General features: G+C 55.9%; 1 protein-coding gene across 2 annotated transcripts in view; it reads right to left on the bottom strand.

Moving 5' to 3' along the window:
• The window catches only part of GRHL3 (grainyhead like transcription factor 3), a gene marked incomplete at both ends in the record, with an annotated part of 28,445 nt that overhangs the window by 302 nt on the left and 11,791 nt on the right, over positions 1-16,352 (bottom strand). Inside the window, 12 exons of one of the 2 annotated variants that reach the window (XM_084243419.1) lie at positions 3,636-3,700; positions 5,935-6,020; positions 6,847-6,935; positions 8,096-8,130; positions 9,624-9,760; positions 9,876-9,951; positions 10,425-10,583; positions 12,813-12,907; positions 14,208-14,319; positions 14,539-14,692; positions 15,115-15,188; positions 15,423-15,768. In XM_084243419.1, the coding sequence (XP_084099545.1) occupies positions 3,636-3,700; positions 5,935-6,020; positions 6,847-6,935; positions 8,096-8,130; positions 9,624-9,760; positions 9,876-9,951; positions 10,425-10,583; positions 12,813-12,907; positions 14,208-14,319; positions 14,539-14,692; positions 15,115-15,188; positions 15,423-15,768 (1,428 nt within the window). Of the gene's footprint in view, positions 1-3,635; positions 3,701-5,934; positions 6,021-6,846; positions 6,936-8,095; positions 8,131-9,623; positions 9,761-9,872; positions 9,952-10,424; positions 10,584-12,812; positions 12,908-14,207; positions 14,320-14,538; positions 14,693-15,114; positions 15,189-15,422; positions 15,769-16,352 lie in introns of both variants that reach the window. The other variant, XM_084243420.1, reaches the window with a different exon arrangement.

Here is a 16,352-nt window from a genome sequence, read left to right as displayed (position 1 = left end):
CGACAGCCAAGTGGCAGAGCCACAACTCAAACAAAGCCTGCTCGCCACCACGCTCGCCTTCATGCCAGGGGGCCTCTGCGGGCACGCCCGGGCACTGTTAAGCAGCAGAGATGTCGCCCTGCAGACATGCAGGGCTCCCGAGTCACCAGGCCCGGCTGAGGACCGGGACACGGAGCGAGTGCAAGTCCACAGGTGTGGTGGGTGGACCAGTGCAGTTTGGGTTCAATAGGAGGCTGCGATGCATCACTCAGGTGTGTCTGCCTGAGCCAGAGGCATATGCCACACAGGCCCCTCTCCGTTCCTTCCCTGTGACGCTGGAACCATGGGGCTGGTAAGATAGACTTGAAGGGTGTGGCCCTCCCTTCTCTGCACACTTCCCGGCAGCACCTGGCCTGGCCTGCAAGGAACAGGGCCTCCACAGAGGTTGAGGTCAAAGCCTAAGGGTAGCCCTCGGGGAGCTACCGCCCTGATGACGCCCACAGATGGGGCCTGATCCGATCGCATCAGCTTTCCGTCTGCCCCTTCCTGCTAGGACACCTGGACTTGTCATGAATGTGGGCACCTCTGCGCATCCATTTAACTGTCTGTCCGCCCGTACACCCCACTAGCACTTGCTGAGGCCTTTCTAAGCAAGGGCCGTAGGAAGATCCTAGAGCCTCCACCCAGGAGCTTAGCATCTAGTAGGGCTTGGAAAACTACTCCTTATAGCCACATGACCCAGTTCATAGATTGGGAAAGCTGAGGTTCAAAGCTAAGTCATTCGCCTGGGCTCACGCGGTGGACAGACGGCAGAGCTGGGGTTTGAATTCAGACTTTGTGTCTTGTCACTGCCACGTTTTTAGAAAGGGAAAAACAAATCCCCTCTAAGTACAAGTGAGAAAGTGGCTTCTATAAAGGACAGCAACATGCGGGGCTGGGAGCTGAGATGAGGGTGACTTGATTTCAAATGGGGCAGGAGTGGGCAGGGGGCTTCATGAAGGTGGTAGCCCCGTCCCCCTCACTCCCCCAGGTGGGCAAGGTAAGGGACAGTGCCGGGTCCCAGCCCGTGGCCTAGGTCCAGCTGGGCCTGCAGCGTGGCCAAGCGGCTGCTGCTGTCCAGGAGGAGGCCTGGGCTTAGGCTCCGAGGCCCCGGTGCTGACTGCCAATGGCTAATTCCAGGATCCTCATCCTCAGGTCCTGTGTGCAGTTCCTTCATTTCACAGAGGGCTCTTTGTCCGGGGGCTGCAGGCTGGGAACAGCCCAGGGGAGACCAGGACTGGGGTGGGAGCAGAGGGCTTTGTCAGCGTCAGTGATTTCTGTTTGTTTCCCTTGTGGGATTTATTGGGTGAATCTAGGTGCCAGGCACTGTGTATGTGCCTGACGTGCACAAACTTGAGGGCCTACTCCCTCCTGCTGCCAGCAGGGCCTCCCTCAGGCCAGAGCCCACACCTGCGCACAAGGGCTCCCAGGCAAGCCCGCGGACCCTTCCCCTCAGAGGTCAGTGACCACTGGGCCTCAGAGACAGGGGCTGGTCGGGAGCCCCTGTCACAGAACGCAGGCCTCTCGTCACTTGCCAGCTTCTAGCTGTCTTCTGTCCTGGTTCACATGAAACCTCTGGCCAGCCGCCAGCAAAAACAATGTATTTGTTAATCTTTCAAGCATTCAGTGGTGCTTGTAAAGCTGATTGTATCTACCTTTGTCCAGAGGACTTTGGGGAGGTTTCAGTGAAAATAAACTAGCCATTAATGAGAATTTCCTGCTTCTCAGACGAGGCGAGTCCGACTCTGAGGGAGGCAGTAAATGAGCCTGGCCTCCCCTCCCCAAAAGATTTTGGGGGGACTCCTCTCATTTAGGCATTTCTGACAATCCTCAGCTTGAGGTTTTCATGTTGGGAATGTGTGTTGCGGGGGGTGCCGCTGAAGGACTGCTGGGTGATGCCCTGGGTGATGGGGCTGGGCAAATCAGTTGGCCTGGCTACAGCCTTTATTTGCACATTGCTTAGCGGTTAGGGAACACACAGCAGGCAAGATAAAACAACGGGTGTGCACACCGGCTTCAGACAAGCCAGGATTCCTCCTGCCAGTTACTGTGTCCCTGGGGCTACACTGAACTGTTCCCTCATCTGCAGAAATAGAAATAATCTTACCAAACTCAAGGGGTCAGTGAGATGACGCTGGGAGTTCCTGAGCCCAGCGCCAGCATGTAGGAAGTGCTCCACAAATAGGAGCTGTTATAATTATGTTTAAATAATTGGCTGGGGCTTAAGGGAAAGACTCGCAACCCGGGCAGAGGGCCGGGGGCAGGCCATCCTCGTAGGCATCTCCCCAGCATCGTGTATAAAGGTATTTCCCAGGGCAGTGGGAGCTGTAGGGAGGCCTGCAGCAGGTGGGGCTGCAGCCGGGGGGTGTGGGCACTTTCATGAAGGGGAAGTGGGGCTGGACTTGTCTGGGCAGAGCAGAGCCTGCCCTCTGCTATGAGGTAGATTCCGCTCCAAGACAGCGTGTGAGTCCCAGTTTGAAACCGAAACTTGGAAGAAAAAAAAAACACGCACACAAAACCCCAGACACTCATACAACCAAAACCAAGAGGATCCTTTCCCAGGAGCTGCAGGGCCAGACACCTTCCCCTTACCCCGCCCTCCCAAGGGAGGCTGGGTGGGAACCAAAGAGGAGGGAGGCAGGGAGGTAGGGCCAGGCCAGGACAGAGCCTCAGCCTGAGGAGGAAACGCGCCTCACTTTGCAGTCTTCTTAAGAGAAGAGCCACAGATGACAGACAGGGGTCTGCACACCTTCCAGGGGCAGGTGGTCAGTGGGGCTGCAGCTAGACTGCCCGGAGCAGGTCAAGCTGTGGACCCAGGATGGGGGGGACTTTCCCAGTGACAACTCCTCACGCTGGACTGGTGGAGTGACCAAGTTAGGAATGGCTGCAGAGGCCCAGCTTACTGGCTCTGACCAGGGAAATGGAGCCCGGGAGGCCAGTCACTATGTGGCCCTCGGCCTCCTCCTGCAAGAGGTCACTGGGCCGACAGCATTACTTCTCAGGAGCCCCCAGCAGGCAGCAGGCACTGCCCTGCCCTAAAGGGTAAAGCATACTCCCTCATACCTACAGGTGGACAAGGCCCATGGAGTGCCCCGCGTGGATTCCCTCGGAATCATGCTCACTCACAAAACCTTTCCAGGCTTATCACCAGCCACCCCCTTCTCATCCCTCACTCAGCAGGAGCAACACCGCTGGGCCCTTCTGCCTCTGTGCCTTTCCTCAGCTACTCCTGCCCCCTGAACACTGCTTAGCATCTCTGAGCCTCAGTTTCCCAGTTTGTAAAATGTAGGTAATGGTATGTTCACAGTGTGGCTGTGAAGGTCAGATGGATGGTAGTGGCGACTGCCCTGCCCCCCCACCCCCCGGCTCCATGAGGCCATGTAAAGAGACGCTCCACCTGTCTGCTCCTCTCCTCCCAGCAGTGGTCAGCAGCTGGGCTGCAGGTGGCCTTGGCCTGGCGGGGGCGGCTCTCCAGCCAACAAATCCAAATACCACTCAGCACCGAGCAGCGGGTCTCAGCCCTGCACAGCAAACCTGCCAGGAGCTCCCCAGGCCAACAACTCAATGGGCAAGAGCCAGAGCTGGGGAGCGCGGAGGGAGGCTTACTGGGCACTTACCCGCGCTTGCATTTCTTGTAGACTTTGTAAATGTTCTCTTCAGGAAACCCATACTTCTCAGAGATCTGGAAAAGAAGGGTAGGGAATTCACTATCTCTGGCCCAAACCAGATGAAATCATTTTGGATCGTGGCTTTTTATTTCCTGATTATAAAAATAATATGCATCCCTATGGTGGAAAAACACAAAGAAGAATATTACAATCATTCACAATCCTGTTTCCCAGAGAAAAACACCAATAGACACCTGATGCATCCCTTTCCATCTTCTGGACATACAGTTTTATATAAAACTTGTTTTTTATATAGGAACTTATATAAAATTTTATATAAAAGTTATAATTATATAAAAATTTACTTCCCAGAAAACTCTAGACAAACAGCCTGTTCCGTGGTGGTAAAATATCCCACAGAGCACCCACCATTTCCCCGGCCCCCGCGTGGTCAGACATTAGAACACGAAGGCCTCCCATTCACCAGGCGCCCGACCGGAGACAGGCCTGGTGTCTCCCTCAGAGGGTGGCTACAAGGATTAAATTAATAGGTCCACATAAAACACTCCGGACAGCTCCTGGCATGTACTAAGACCTCCATAAATGGTCACTGCTATTATGTCAGGAATGGTGCAATGGGGGTGCTCCTTGCCCTGTTGCGAGGGGCATCACACCCACGAGCAGATGAACTCACGGGAGGTAAGATGCACACAGCCCAAGGCCGAGCCGAGGTGCCTGTCTCCAGCACAGCCCAGAGCGTACAGAGGAGGGACCTGCTGCTCAGGGGCCTGTGAGTGACTTGCTGGAGCTTGTTTCTCCCCACACCACCCAAAGTTTCCTCTGGGGCGGCAGGTATGTTCGGGAGCCAGCCCCGCCAGCCGGGGCTCCATCTATATGGGGATAATGTGGACAGACACTCAGGGTGGCTCTGCCCGTGAACTGAGGTGACCGTGTCCGGGCTGGCCCCGCCGACGACTGTGAGACAAGGCTGCTGCTCCGACCTCCACTGCCTGCCCCTCAGGTTGAGGTGCCCTCTGGGTCTGCCTTGGCTTCTCGGTTATTTTCTGCCTCCATAGAGATCCCTCCAGGCAAGAAAAGTTCCCAGACTATTTATTTTAATGGTAATGAAGCTGGAAGCTGCTCAAGTTGATCTAAGGAAGAACTTAAGAACTTTCTAACCATAAATTGTAGCAAGACAGAGGCCGCAGTGGCCCTACGGTCGTGAGCGCTCTGTGCCTGGAAGTATGCTAGTCAAGAAGAGCCTCTGGAAGAGAGCTCAAGCACCAGCTGGGGGGCTGACCCTTTAAGGTACTGTCCAGCTCAAAGATTCTGAGTCTATATTCGAGTGACATTAATGGACCTTTGTGAGCCCGACTTCCTGGAGCTGGTGCCAAGCGGGGCTGATGATAACGTGACGAGAACAGGAGAGCAGAGCAGAGTGGACGGAGCTCGGGCCAGAATCCCAGCTCTGCCACTTCTAGTAACCTTGGCAAGGCCCCCGACCCCTGGGAGGCTGTTTTCTCATGGGAAATGAGACAACAGGGCTCCCTTTTCAGGGTTGTTAGAATAGGATGAGCTAGCAACAAGCTGACAAAATGCCTGGCACATAGTGAGTCTTCAATCAGAGGGAACTAATGTTACTATTAGACTCATTTCCCCCTTCCCCAGTGTGGTATCTTGGAACCTTCTGGGTTTTCTGTGCGGTCCAACCTTTAAGCACAGCTGGCCCTGGTAGAAGCTGTGTTTGCTCAGTTTTCAGCTGAGCCACAAAGCTGCTGTGGGCTTTGTTCAGGGCTGTTTCACCCACTCCCTGGTAGTTTTGGGGGGTTGGGGAAGGTCTCTCTGCTCAGACACCACTGTCATTGCCCTGGCCACCGACCCCCAGCCAGCCACAAGCTGGAGGAACAAGGCCCCCTGGGAAAGAAAATAGATTCTCTGGGGCCTAGCCTTTTTGGGTTTCATTCCCATTAAAACAGAAACAGGTTTGCAAAGCCAACAAAAAGCTCTGGCCTGTCAGACAGCAGCCATCAGATTAAGGAGGATTTATGGTGTGTTCGACTCCCAGGGTGGAGCCAGGGCTCTGGCTGGGAGATAACATCACAGAGGCACCCCCCCCCCCCCCGCCAGCCAGCCCTGCAGGCCCCACAGATGGGGTGGGACAGGTGGGCCACCAGAAAGCCAGGGTTCCAGCATATTCCTTTCCAGACTATGCCTGTGGGAAATCAGAACTGTGTGGTGAAGAGTGGGGGGAGGGGAGGAGGGGCAGGAGCACAGAGGGGGTCTGGCCAGGGCAAGGCGGGTCTCTTACCGCATTCCTCAGCCCCTTCAGGTCTGGGGTCTTCAACATGAGGGCGTCGAACACCTCCTCGGTCTCCCTCCGTACATACAACAGAACTAAGAAGCAAAGGGGAGGGTCTTAGTGGCTTGAGGGGCCAAAGGAGACAAGATGTGGGGGAAATCTTAAAAATATGTTCTACATAGATTGATTTCTGCAAAACAGGGCAAATCCTTGCTGAGGCCAGCTCTGCAGGCCCTACACTTGCTCAGCTTGTGCTGACCTTGGCAGGCTTGAATGCTCTGTGACCTTGAGGAAGGTACTTTAACATCACTGAGCCTCATTTTACCCACATGGAAAATGGAGGCAGCTCTACCCGATCCACAGAGTTGTGCAGGAGTGAGTGACATGGCGCTTGGAAACAGCGAGTGCAAGGAGGACTGGCTATCAAGGTGGCTGGAACCGTGTGACCTTAGCTGCTGGTTGGTGTCTGCTTGATGGTTAGTTACGGCCTCCAGAGACCAGGGTATGACCCTCTCCCAGGAAGTCATGGATTTAGACTATCAAAGCTAGAAAGCCAGTTTGGAAACCCCACCTGCTTCCCACCCATTCGAGAAAGTAGGGCAGTTGCTCAATCTTTCACAGCTGTCCCAGGGCACCATGTCCAACAAGGTTAAGGAGGTAAATCCCTCCAGCACCCTGGCTGACTCTCTGAGCACCCCGGTGCTTTCCTCACTCCTACCCCCACCCTAACTTTTGGCCCAACCCAGCTCTAGGGGTAAACTGCCCTCGAACCCTCCCTGCTGGGTGGGTGTGACCCTGGTGGCCTGGCCAGGATCCATGTTTGAGGCTTTGGGGAAGGCCTCATGGGGAGGGGGCAGCCCTAGCAGCTTGGGGGACAGTGGAGTGGAGCTGAGGCAGTAAATGGGGTGGGAGTGAGGTTACCTCTCTGGAGGTCATCTTCCTTGGCCTGTTTGGAGGGCAGAGGCTCAAACTCCTCAGTGAAGGGCGAGCAGGTACGCTTCAGGGGCAGCCTGTGAATGGCAGGGAGGGGCTTGTGAGGAACCCAGGGGCTCTCAGAGTCTGGGGAACCCTGCTGGGCTGCAACCGAGAGGTAGAGAAGACCCCAAGAAGGTGGGCACAAAGCAGCCCACCATGGTTAAAGTAGCAGATTCTGGAGCTAGACTGCCTGGGCTCAGATCCCAGCCTGCCCCTCCCTAGCCGGGCGAGTCTCTAAGCCTCTCGGTGGCCACATCTGTACAATGGGGTGATCATAAGTAATCCTAACAATACTGCATAAAGCCGTGAGATTACGCAAGCTGTTCTTAGAACAGCATGTGGCGCACAGTAGGCCTCAGTGGGAACACTACTTCATTATCAACATCATTCTTTTTTGAAAGAATTGGGGTTGGATGGGAGGCAGTGGGAATTGAAAGGGCTTGGGGACTTGGAGCAGGCAGCCTTAGGTTCCAAGCTGCTTCTGCTACCTGACAGCCGTGTGACCTTGGGCAAGTCACTTCGCTTCTCTGAGCCTCAGTTCCCTCATCTAAAAATAGAGTAATAGCCCCTGCCTACCTGACTAGGTCTGTTGTGAGGTGACAGATGACACAGTTTCATGTGAAAGCGCCTATGAAAAGTTCCTCTTGATTACAGGGAATAAAATGATAACAAGAAAGGATCAGCAGGAAGTGCTTTCTCCCGTACAAAGATTCCATGTACATACTACCCTCCCACGACTGCCTCCTCCTGGAGAAGCCATTTTCCCCATTTGACAGATTTCTAGGCTGAGGCTGAGAGATGGAAGGCCTGGAGGCCCGTCCAAGGCTGAAGGGGCCCTCCCAGGTTCCTTGGCGTCAGAGGAGGGTATTGGGGAAGAGGGAAGGGCTCTCCATCCCCCCAACTCCTCTGGTACCAGCTGCCTCTCCTCGCTCTCTGAATCTGCACCACCATCTCAGAGACTTTTTCTTTCTCTTTTTACAAGCAGATGTCTCGCCAGAGATTCGCCAGCTTTTCACATAAAACAAACCCATAAAAACCTAGGGAGTTTCAGTGAGAAAAAAAAGCGAATCTGGCTGGGAGGCTGGGGACAGAGTCTCGTGACAGCTTCCTCTGGGCCCAGCCCCTGGCTGGGGGGCCATGAAGCAGTAAAGAGGGGCAGCAGGCAGGTGAGGCCCTTGACTGCTTCTCTCCGTACCTGTTGGAGCCGCCATGTCCTGCCGAGGGCACCGCCTGTAATGCAAAGAAAAGATACTTGCTCTCATGTGCAGGAAGAAGAGAGGATCCCTCAGCAGCTGGGACAATCTATGGTGGGGAGGGCAAGGGAAAGGCCATTTCAGTGCCTTTGCAGCCCCTTCTGCTCAGGTCATGTGTTGAAAGGCAGCATCCAGCCTGGGCTAGCGGGCATTCAGTGAACACACAGGAGGTGCTACAGGAACGGTGGCAGGATCAGAGAGTCCCCGCTGAGCCCAGCACACCCAGAGGGCTGGGGTGGCTGCCCTTAAGCTGGTAACCAGGTAGTTGGAGCTGAGGCAAAGTGGGTGAGGGAAAGAGGCACCATTTTGGAGCCTTCCCAAGATCCTGGCCCTGGGTGATCTGGACCATGCGTGAGACACACAGAGGCCCAGAGAGGACAATGTAGAGTCTCTCGGCTCTTCTACTTCCTGGGCATCCCCCCTCCAGGCTCACAAGTACAGGCATGATCCGTCCCTCCCCTCCCACCCCAGATTAGCTGTCAACCTGGCCAGAAGGGCCTTAATCCCCAGTGGTTGTCTCCTATGTGGGGAGAGTGAGTGAATGCAGGCGCCTGTGCCCTGGGACAAGAGCGCTGCTTGCGGGCAGTGTCAGGAGGCCAGTGGACACAGCGTGTGCCCGGGGTGGGTGACAAAAGCAGCAGCTGTGCTTGCAGCTCCCCAGTCGAGCTGGTTCTAAGTCAACCTGCTGAGCACCTCTGTGTCTACAAACATTTCCGCCTAAATGGTGGTGGGAAACTCTCAGAGTTAACAAGGAAGCAAGCTGGCACACGGGCCCTGGGCTCCTAATCCTGCTGCTGTGTGGCCTTGCTGGAAAGTGGGATGACCATAGTCTCGATCTTGGGGATGTTCTGTGAGGGAAAAGGAGGGACACGCCCAGGGCACAGCCCAGTGTCCTGCGTGTCTTGGGGGCTCAGTCGATGGCCGGGCTTGGGCGGTTGGCTCTTGGCAGAGGGCCTTGTTTCTGAATCTGGCTGCCTTGGTCTAAATTCTGGCTCTGCCTCTTACTGTGAACTTTGGGGAGACTCTGTACTCAGCCCCCCCCACCCCCCGCCATGAACCCAGAGAACAGTTTCCAGTGTCCAGGGCTGGAGGAGGCATCCAGGTGGTCATGTGTGGTACACCCTCAAAGCAGCCCACCGGAGAGTGTTGGTGCTGTCCAGTGGTCACCTCCCAGACCTGTGGCTGCAGCTACTCTGGGGTGTAAGCCCATGTGCTCCCTGCAGGGACACTTCGCTGGTTATGAATTCTGCTTCCTCACAACGCTCTTTAGTAGACCAGGCCACTGACATCACTGGAGCATACACTCTTATAATCCTCTGGGATTCGATACAGGTTTGTTCATTTTGATGTAAAAAACTACCAGGCCCTGTGAAACTGACCTGTGTTGTTTGAGGGGGTGGCTCTCCACTGGTCTGTGATAAGGCAGTCCCCACCCAGAGCCCAGACCCTCTCTTGGCCCCAAAGCCTCACCCCTCCAGGGCGCTGCAGGCTGGAGAAGTGCACATTGGGGATGAACAGCACTGGCGGGGTCTCCAGGTCTGCCTCAGGCCGCAGGTAGGTGGTCTCATTGCCCCTGAAGCCGGAAGGCAGGCAGCCCCTGATGCCTGCTGGGAAAAGGAAAGCAGTGAGATCTGACGCCCCACCAGGCACACCCCAAGTCTCTGGCCGCTGGTCACCCCCTTTCACCCCAACCCAGCCAGTCCTGACCAGTCCACTGACCACTGTTGCTGGAGTCGGGGCACTTGACCTTCCTCCGGAATTGCTTCCTTTCATCATCCCGCATCTTCCTCTCGGCTCCCTGCCGGGGGAATAGGGGAAAGGGGTCACCGAGGGCCTTGGGGTGTGGGGGGGCTCGCTGCTTTGCATCATCAATATGGGCCAGCCAGGAATGGGAGGGTAGACATGCCTGGCCCAGCCCCATCCAACCCAGCCTTGCCTGGGGTCAGGAGAGAAAGAAGAAACAGAGACAGAGAGATGTGGGGAAGGGGAGAGAGAACAAAAAGACAGAGAAAAGAGAAATAGACGAGAAGAAAGAGAAATGTGACAAAAGAGAGACATGGAAAGACTTAACATAGCTTAACAGAGATCGTCAACAAAACGGAGACAGAAATGCAGAGAGGGATGCAAGAAGAGAGCCCTAGACAGACAACATGCTCACAGGCAGGGAGAGACATTCGGAGAGCGAGGGACAGAGACAGACACTCTGGGAAGGAGGAGATGGGGGTGGCCCTCTCCCCCGGGGTCCAGCAGACGCCCTGGCCCTCCAGCCACCTTGTCACAGAAGATCTTGATCTGGCAGACAGCTCGGTGCACCAGGCGTTCGGCTCCAGAGCCACAGTCATAGGTGTCAATCTGCAGGTTCAGGGGGACACCCTTCACCCCCTTCTGGGAGGAGAAGTCTGTGCTGAGGCAGTTGACACCAATGAACACCTGGGGACAGATGGGAGCCAGATAAACAACGCGCGCAGGTCGCCAGCCCTGCTGGCTCAGGACAAGCCTGTTTACTGAGCCCACTGTATACCAGGCAAGCGCCCTTCACCCCACTGCACCCCTGGAAAGCAAACATCCCCACCTCTCTTTTACAGATGGGGAGACTGATGCTTAGAGAGGTGAGGCAACTTCCCCAAGGCAACACAAGGAGCGGGAGAAGGGAGAGCCGGGGTTTGGGCCCAGACCCTTCACCCTGGGCGATGCAACTCCCTCTGCATAGTCAAGGGCAGCCCAAAGGGTCAAGGGTGCCAGAAAGGCTAGGAAGGGTCAATTAGGGCATAAAAGCACCCTCATTTTTCTGCAGCTCAGAGGGAGCAGGTAGAAAAGAAACAAATCCCCTCCCCTCAGCTTCCGAAGACTACTGTCCTTCCGGCCTTGGGACACAGAGAGAAACCGGCCCTTTGTGCCCAGAACCACTGAGCAGGAATGTGACTTGCTGCCATTTCCACAGGGAGTCAGGCAGGGTGGCAGGGGGGAGTAAGCCTGCACGGGGCCCCCAGACCTGGGGCGGGAAGCTGGCTCTAGGGCTCCCAGCCGTGTGGCTTTGGATCAGCCCCTTCACCTCCCGAGCCTCCATTTCTGAATCTGCAAGATGGAGACAAAGCCTGCCTTGTGTGGTTGTGAAGGTGGGGGGAGGGGGGAGCACCGGGTGGGCTTGGCACGAGGGGGCTGTGGGTGCGTGGCTGTTGCGAGGAAGACAGCTGGAGTCTCAGCACGAAGCTTCCGCCTGGCAGAAGGCAGCGGGGGCCGGTCTCAGCCCATCACCTCCTGGCAAGCTCACCTGGTCATTGTCCACCAGGTGACTCCTTCATGGGGCACCAGGGCTAGACCTCCCTGCAGGCTGGCCCCTGTTCTTTGGGGCATTTCCACTGGAAAAGACCCTGGCCTCAACAGGGGGGCTGGGATATGGGGTTGAGCAGACCCCGTTCTTTCCCCTGCGCTGGGAGCGATGTCGAGGGTGCATGCCAGACATACCTCCCCCTCAGCCAGCTCAACCCCAGTGCAGCCCCCACCCAGCTCACACCTGAGAAAGACCCAAGCCTGGGGGCTTAGAAGGCGGTGAGAAAATCCCAACCGAAACCCACCGCTCCCTTCCCACGAAACTCTTTCCCCACCTCCTGGACTGGAGGCCCCAGCTCCTCCTCCAGCCTCTGGCCTCTGTTTGAATAATAATAATCCCTTACCTTTGTGCCTCCCTTTCTATTTCCAGAGCCCCCACCTCCATTTTCTCCAGCCTGGACCACCCCATGAATCAGGCAGGGAGACAGGAATTAGCTCCCTGCCCGTCCGTGCCAGACATGCCCCTGAGAAGAGCTAGACCCGAACTGGTCTGATGGAGCAAGCCTGGCCCGAGGCGGGGGTGGGGTGGCCGAGATCCCCCGGACTCTCAGACTAGCACCCTTCCACGATGCCAGTTCGCGCAACAGAAAAACCAAGAGACAGCGGCCCGGAAGCAGGTGAGTTCAAGGCTGGCCTTAAGCTCTAAGACTGGGAAGACTATAAATAGCTTAATCACCCGTATGAAAAAAGCCACCAGAGGCTCCAATTCTCGGGCCTCTCTGATGGGCCTGGCACTGTGCCCATCCCTTAGATATGCATGATCTCACGGCATCTTCACCACAACCTGAGAAAGCAGATTACTGTTCCCTTCCTATGGGCTCAAGAGGTGAGGTAACAGAGATTTGAGCCCTCATTTGCCAGACTCAAAGCATCTCGCCTGCCACACTCTGCAGGGGCCTGCCCATCAGGAAAACTGGCGTCACTCACTGCTTTCTGCAGGACCTGGCACAAGGCTCAGTTTCCCTCTCAGGTAGATGGGGGGGTTAGATTAATAACAGCCACCACTTACGTGCCAGGCTGGACTCTATCTTTTACTTATCTCACCTGATCCTCACTTCAATCAGTTGGTGCTATGATTACACCCCAATTTCACAGCCAAGAAAACTGAGGTTCAGAGGGATCACGGCACTCAGCCAAGGTCACAGAGATGGGATGTGGGTCCAGTCTTTCTGGCTATGATGCGCAAGCTTCTCCACTACTCTGCATCCTGCCACCTCCATTGGTGCCCTCAGTGGTGCAGACGCCACAGCCCCAGGTGCAGGCACCCTTTCCCCATGATGGGGACTTCCAGGTGGCCCAGTCCCATCCAGCCATGCCTCCAGCACTGACCTTGGCCTCCTCGTTGACATTCCACACAAAGGACAGTGCGTTGTAGGCCACCTCCTCTATGTGCTGCACGGTATTGAAGTTTTCTTTGCAGTCAGCTGAAACCACAGGAGACCAGCCAGGGAGTCAGGAGGGAAGGTATTGGGAAGGGGATCACCCTGGGAAGGGGGTATTTAGGAACCCGGCCTCACTCTATGCAGGGACGTCCATCCTCTCCCCCAAGAAACACACTTCAAACCAGGAAGAAAACTGGTTATTGTGTCCTGGCTGCAGGGCAGCCCAGGGGAAACTGGGAAACTGAAATCCGGCCTGGGAAACATTTGCCCAACCCCCAGAGGGAATTCTTAACTTTGCCAGCCTAGTCAGCGCCCTCATCACTTTGTAGTTGAGGTTATACTTTTCAGTGGGATAGTGATTTATATCTCCCAGATAAAGCAGCAGCAGTAATAATAATGGCAGTAATCGTGGTATCCGTGCTTGCTACTAATATTGAACTTCTAAACTAATATTGAACTACTAGCATGAAATAAACGGCAGCATTACAGCATCGACTAAGTGTATGGCCAGACATCAGTTAACCCTCATAATAATGGCATGAATATTCAGTTAACACAGGGGGAAAATGAGGAAATAAAGCTCAGAGAAGTTTGTGCACTTGCCCAGGGTCACACAGCTAACAAAAGGCAGAGCTCAAGGGGCCAGCTCCATCTGACTCCTAGCACAAGCTCCTAACCACTCGCTACCTGGCCACTTAGATAAATCACTGAATTGTCCTCAGTTGTAACATCATTCCAGTATACACGGCTCCAAGTCACAAACAGCTCCCTAGGCAGGCAGAAGAGCAGAACAGCTGGCCTCGTTCCATTTGACACTTGAAGAAACTGAGGGTCAGGGAGGGGAGCTGCCATGGGCCCTCAGCCAGGAAGACAGTAGTGGAGCCAGAAGCTGGAGACCCAAGGATGGGCTGAGACAAGGGAGCACAGAGGGCCTGCCCCACCCCCACCTGCCCACAACACTCAGGGCAGAACTGCCCTTACAGCGTGCTGCAAGCCCCCTGATGAGGACAAGCAAGTCAGTATCCCAGGGGTCTATTTATCTGGCACTGCTGGGGTTCCCAGGACACTGATTATCCCAAAGCAATGCAGACAAGGGGTCTGCTTCCAGCTACAGATGCAAATCCCTGCAACCCCACAGTGTTTGACCTGGAGACAGGGGCCAGGCAGTGGCTAGGCCAGAACTACATCCTGCAGAGATTACTGGGGGCCGGGAGAAAGGGAGCACAGCAAAAGGGCCTTGCTGATGTGTGTATGTGTGTGCATTTGTGCATGTGTGTGCATGTGTGTGTGCGTGTGTAAGACTGAGAAAGAGAGTCAGAGAGAGACTTGGGCAGGTTCTTACCCACATCGATGACTCGCTGCTTGGCAGTGGGCTGCCGGGAATGCCAGTGCTTCCAGAACCGTAACTGTTCTACTGGGACCTTCTCATTGTCGAAGACAACCATCACCACACTCTGCAAGCACAGTGAGTCAGTGTGACCTCGGCCTCGGGAGACCGAGGTCCTTACCCAGAACTGAGCCCTGCCCTTTTGCCTCAGTTTCCCCCACTCCAGCAATGGACAGTTGCTGTACCCCCTCCATGAGGTCCCAAGTCCCTAGCAGGCAGGGCAATCCTAACCATTCCCCCTTCCTCTCCCCCTCTCCTACCCCAAGCTGTTCCATGACCAACTCACCTTGACTTTGTTGGAGGACAAGGCAAGGCCTTTGCCACCTGCTGGGGTCCGCAGGGTGACTGGGTAGAACTGGCCCTTGTTGAGGTAGGCCATGGGTGACTCGCCCGACTTGATGTGGATGGCTTTGGGGGAACCCAGGGTGTACTCAAAGTCACTGCAGGAAGGAGGGAGCGGGCAATGAGGCTGGGCTCCTAGGCAGGCGGAGCCCAGGGGGCAGCAGGGCAGGACGCCTGAAACTCTGCTATGGCCTTGCTGTGGGACACAGCAAATCACTTCACTTCCCTGGCCCTCGATTTCCACATTTTCAGGGTTTCTATTTAATGGTTTTGTTGAGCCACAGTCCTGCCGAATAATGGGCAGCAGAGAGACCCACAGCGCCTCAAAGCCCCAGGGAGACGAAGGACGACAGAACCTGTTTTCTTACAGGATGCCGAGCTCTGAGCTCCCTGCCCCAGCCCCTGTGTGCCTTCACTCTCCGCTTTTCACTCGTTGATGACGCCTGCTCTGGGGACAGCGCGTGTCTACCACCTCCTACCCACCATCCAGGTGGCCCAGGGCCCACAGGGGCTGAGTTACCTCGTGGGGCTGGGATAGTCCTCTGGACACGGGGGCTCTGGGGACGTTTTCAGGATATCTGGGAAGAGCAGTGACTGTAGGAAACACAAGCAGACAGAATAAATGGCCACGTCCAGGCGGCTGGGGCCTCAGCTGCCCGGCACGGCTATGCAGGTTGTGCCCCACCCGGACAACAGCTCCTGGCTGCGCAGCGCCAGACTCTCGCCCTCGAGCCCAAGCTCAGCCTCCTCTGTCCTCTCTGTGCTCTCCTCCTGCGCATGCATCCCCTCCCAGCCAGGGATGGGCGATGGGCGAGGGCAGGGCCTCACCTCTTGCGGGTCATCTTTGAAGGTGCTGTCTGGCTGCCAGCGCTGTGTGGGTGGCACCCCATGAATGCTCTCAAACAAGGAGCTGAGGGAGCCGTTATCATACACGTCACTGGGGGACAGCAGGTAGCTGTCCACGGAGCCAGCGTCCAGCTTGCTGGAGCACGGGGGGAGGGGGACGGCCTTGCCCTGGGCAGGCGCTGCTCCCTCCAAGCTCATCAGGTTATTCTTCTTGAGTACATCCGGGTACTCCGGGGTTCCAGACACATTCTCTGTCAGGAATTTCATGAGGTGCGTGGGACTTTCCAGGGGGGCGAGGTCCATCTCATAGTCCATGCCATGGTAGTACCTGGGGAGCGAGAGGAAGGCTAGGTCTGTGTGCACCCCTCCTCTCTGAGGGGAAAGGGGCAGCTGGCTGGATGGAGGGTGCCCATCCCACTGACGCACGGAGCTCCTTTAGTCCGTGCAGTGTTAGCTGTTCTGGTGGGCATGAAGCGAGCCCCTGAAGTGGCCAGTTTGTCACGGGATAGACGGGGAGGGGATGTCCAGAATGGAACCAGGCACAGGTCGGGGCTGCTTTATTTTTCACGGTATTTGATAACTTAAAGACCTGAATGCTTGCTAATTTATTTCTTAGCCAGAGGCAAATGCCCCCACTGCACTGAGTCATCCCAGGGATGTGTGTATGTGTGTGGTGGGCTGAGGTTGGGGGGGTCTGCGGGGAGGGGAGGCTGGAGGGAGGGGTATCCGAGAGTACAGCTAATATAATTTATTTTTAGGTTTTTGGGAAAGGTCCCATATACCGACACCCACTGTTCCTGGCCGTGGGGGGCGGGGCCCTGAGCTGGCAGCACCGGTCTCAGTGCCTGCCTTGGCAGTCTGATTTTCCAGAAGGCAGAGAGGAGCCCAGCAGCTTCTCAGCAGCGGCAGGGA

The sequence above is a fragment of the Talpa europaea genome, assembly GCF_964194135.1.
Source record: "Talpa europaea genome assembly, chromosome: 9".
NCBI classification, from domain to species: Eukaryota; Metazoa; Chordata; class Mammalia; order Eulipotyphla; family Talpidae; genus Talpa; species Talpa europaea.
This window is presented reverse-complemented; position numbering and strand designations above follow the sequence as displayed.